The following is a 3,899-nucleotide window of genomic DNA, read 5'->3' as shown; positions in this document are numbered from 1 at the left end:
TATAGATTTAAAAAAACAAAAAACTAGTGCGAAAACAATGAATTAAGACTATTAGACGAGAGTTCAACTAATTCGTTACATTTAGGCCAACATGACATGAGATGCCATTAGAATATGAAAGAGTAGAGTATTAGAGAAATTGGGGCATATACCTAAAAGTGCTGCCATACAATATTAAGAGCAAATAACATTGTCATTCAGTCATCCCATATACTATGTCTCGCTCCGTTTATGGGCCCTGGGCCGCCATTCGGAAGTCAAGTATTGGGCTGGTCCGGCCACTCCGACACCCTTATATAAAGTCCCGAACCCTAGAGGCCAGCACCTTCCTCCCCAACTCGCCGTCTGCCTTGTGCGCCTCCATTTCGGCCTCTGTCCCTTGCAAGGTAGCTAATCCTCTGTCGCTCGATCTTTGTCCTTGAGGTGCTCGATGAGATAGGCAGTGGTTCAAAGCTGTGCTCTGTTGCCTCCCCGTGCCTGAAGTGATTCGGTCTTCTGTTTGCGATTAATTGTAGCTACTGCGTCTCCATTCTCTTAGTTTTTGTGGTTTTGTTTGCTTCCGTGTTTGGATGACCTGATTCTTACGGATAGTTGCTTCTGGATTTGATAAATTACATACGCACCGTGCCACCGTAGTTGGACGACTTCTTAATTGCGCTTGCGGTCGTGTTACGTGGTCTTAATAAAGTCAGATCGAATTTTTGAGGTGTAGAGCTGCTGTAGTTTCTATTTGACCGATACTTGTCTTTGTAGTTCATGCGCAGTAAGAGTTGTAACCTCATAATATGACCAAATTCCTGATCTGCTTTATAGAGTTGTTGTGCCTAATTTTGAATTCGTCTTACTGGCTCAAAATCATGTGCGCACGCTTATTAGTTTGCCCTTTATTTTCTATGCCTGCTTTATTTTTTATATTACATTGATTGCTCTGTTTAATATTTGCTTCTTTATTTTTACACTGCTTATGTGTATCAAGCTTTTTTCAAGCTCATAACTCCGGCGACAACGTTAGATCTAGTTTCTGATCCCATCCGATAAATTGTGTCGTTACTGGTAGTATTAATTTACTAGTGTTTCTAATCATTGATTCGTCTTGTTAACAGTTCAATCTCACCTCCAACCATGGGTAAAGAGAAGTCCCACATCAACATTGTGGTTATTGGCCATGTCGACTCTGGCAAGTCGACCACCACAGGACACCTTATCTACAAGCTTGGAGGCATTGACAAGCGTGTGATCGAGAGGTTTGAGAAGGAGGCTGCTGAAATGAACAAGCGGTCCTTCAAGTACGCGTGGGTGCTCGACAAGCTCAAGGCTGAGCGTGAGAGAGGTATCACCATTGATATTGCTCTGTGGAAGTTTGAGACCACCAAGTACTACTGCACGGTCATTGATGCCCCTGGACACCGTGACTTCATCAAGAACATGATCACTGGTACCTCCCAGGCTGACTGTGCTGTCCTTATCATTGACTCCACCACTGGTGGTTTTGAGGCTGGTATCTCCAAGGATGGCCAGACCCGTGAACATGCTCTCCTTGCGTTCACCCTTGGAGTGAAGCAGATGATTTGCTGCTGCAACAAGGTATGCTTTCAGGAATTTTTGTTTCAAAAGCCTCTAGTATAATGGTATGTGCTACTTTTGCAGAATTTGGTGCTAGTATAATAGTTCTGGAGTTGAATACAGGATTTGTGAAATGCATATAGTGGCTAGAGCTTCGATTAACCTTCTGTTTCTTTCATATTTAGTAGTTAGTTAACTTAATAGCATTCATTAGTTTGCTAGCATGATCTGTTGTAGAATATTTTCTCAATAATTTTCATAGAAGTTTCTCGCTCAATTGTTCCAAGTAATGTTTAGATGTTATTGGAACAAGTAATGTATGTACAAGTGTATAAGCATTTATTTATCTTCATTTGATTGGTATGGTTATTTAATGTGCTGGTACTGCAGTTTTATTAGTAGGATGCATTGACATATACCTGATTAGCTCTGTATTTTGTCATATGCTTCTTATTTGTTACATCCAGGACTTGCTATGTTGGCTACATATATATGAATTATGATACACGGTGATCTACCTATTTATGTGTAGTTGTCACTGCTGTGGTATCACATCCACAGTTTGCCTGCTGTTCATGTCCTTTATTATTCCATTAAGCTAATAGTATTATTCTGTTCCAAGCATATACTATCTATGTACCGTGGATAATCAAAGTAATGGTGTTCTGTTTTTTAGATGGATGCAACCACTCCCAAATACTCCAAGGCACGTTATGAAGAGATTGTGAAGGAAGTCTCATCCTACCTCAAGAAAGTTGGGTACAACCCTGATAAGATTGCCTTTGTTCCCATTTCTGGTTTTGAGGGTGACAACATGATTGAGAGGTCCACCAACCTTGACTGGTACAAAGGCCCAACCCTGCTTGAGGCTCTTGACCAGATCACCGAGCCCAAGAGGCCTTCAGACAAGCCCCTGCGTCTGCCCCTCCAGGATGTGTACAAGATTGGTGGTATTGGAACTGTACCGGTTGGTCGTGTGGAGACTGGTGTCATCAAGCCTGGTATGGTTGTCACCTTTGGTCCAACTGGCCTGACTACCGAGGTGAAGTCTGTTGAGATGCACCACGAGGCGCTTCAGGAGGCTCTTCCGGGTGACAATGTTGGCTTCAACGTGAAGAACGTTGCTGTCAAGGATCTCAAGCGTGGGTTTGTGGCCTCCAACTCCAAGGATGACCCTGCCAAGGAGGCTGCCAGCTTCACCTCCCAGGTCATCATCATGAACCACCCTGGGCAGATTGGCAACGGCTATGCCCCAGTGCTGGACTGCCACACCTCCCACATTGCTGTCAAGTTTGCTGAGCTCATTACCAAGATCGACAGGCGGTCTGGCAAGGAGCTTGAGAAGGAGCCAAAGTTCCTGAAGAACGGTGATGCTGGTATGGTGAAGATGATACCGACCAAGCCCATGGTGGTGGAGACGTTCTCAGCGTATCCTCCCCTTGGTAGGTTTGCTGTCCGTGACATGAGGCAGACGGTTGCTGTTGGAGTTATCAAGAGTGTGGAGAAGAAGGACCCGACCGGCGCCAAGGTGACCAAGGCGGCTGCCAAGAAGAAATGATGCGATCCTGCGCCTGCTTTAGCAATACCTAGTTTTCATCATCACAAGTTTTGTTTGTGATCGTTGCTGTTATCGTGTGAACTGTTGAGATCTGTTAGCATGTGCACTTTTATCTATTTATTTGGTACCATCTTGCTATTTCACCTTTTGCAATACAAGAATGCTCTAAGACCTATATGTTAACCTTTTGGCATTGTTAAATTGATTTTAGGAAGTCGTATAGTTAGTTTTCTTCAGTATGTTTCTTTCCCCCCTTAGTTTTGTCTGTTTTGGAAGTTTTGTAGGGTCGTTTGGATTGGTTTCTGAATCATTTATCTACTACAATTTTCTCTATCCATTAGCAAGAGAAACTCTTCTTTTTTTCTTGTCCAGTAGCGTTTTTTAAATCTCGTCCTATACGTTAATCTCGTGCTACATGTAAATACAATGTAAATACAGAGACAATATTACTTCTAATTTGCTACATACGTATATTAAAATGGATAGAGTTTTAGGGTACACTATTGTGCTAAGGCTATCTAAGGCGCTCCAATAGACCTTTAGTTCATGTACTCTAAATTCTAAATTATAGATAATATTTTTTGTCCTCTAATTTCTAATCTAAATTCTCTATATATAGGGTTTCTCTCTCATTTTATCTATCTATTTAAGATAGGTATTTATATACATAGGACGTGAATTAGAGAACGTTGTTGGAGATGAAGTAAATATAGAGGATAATTTTTTAGAGTTGTGAAGGACAGATATAGTCATATAAATAGTAGATATAGAGGACGTT

The 3,899-nt window shown here is 41.9% G+C and overlaps 1 protein-coding gene across 2 annotated transcripts; it reads left to right on the top strand.

Moving 5' to 3' along the window:
* The first annotated feature begins 253 nt into the window (after positions 1-253).
* On the top strand, positions 254-3,456 carry LOC103630200 (elongation factor 1-alpha-like). 2 transcript variants are annotated; one of them, NM_001301536.2, is made up of 3 exons: positions 254-386; positions 1,104-1,584; positions 2,240-3,456. In NM_001301536.2, exons 2-3 carry the CDS (start codon positions 1,123-1,125, stop codon positions 3,119-3,121), a joined length of 1,344 nt encoding a protein of 447 aa, NP_001288465.1. In that variant the 5' UTR covers positions 254-386; positions 1,104-1,122; the 3' UTR covers positions 3,122-3,456. The 2 variants fall into 2 exon arrangements, with proteins under 2 accessions (NP_001288465.1, XP_020394754.1); XM_020539165.3 differs by having other exon boundaries at positions 367-511; positions 2,240-3,353.
* The last annotated feature ends 443 nt before the right edge of the window (positions 3,457-3,899 follow it).

The sequence above is a fragment of the Zea mays genome, chromosome 6 (genome assembly GCF_902167145.1).
Source record: "Zea mays cultivar B73 chromosome 6, Zm-B73-REFERENCE-NAM-5.0, whole genome shotgun sequence".
Taxonomy (NCBI): Eukaryota; Viridiplantae; Streptophyta; class Magnoliopsida; order Poales; family Poaceae; genus Zea; species Zea mays.
Note: the sequence above shows the minus strand (reverse complement) of the source record. Positions and strands in the feature narration are given on the sequence as shown.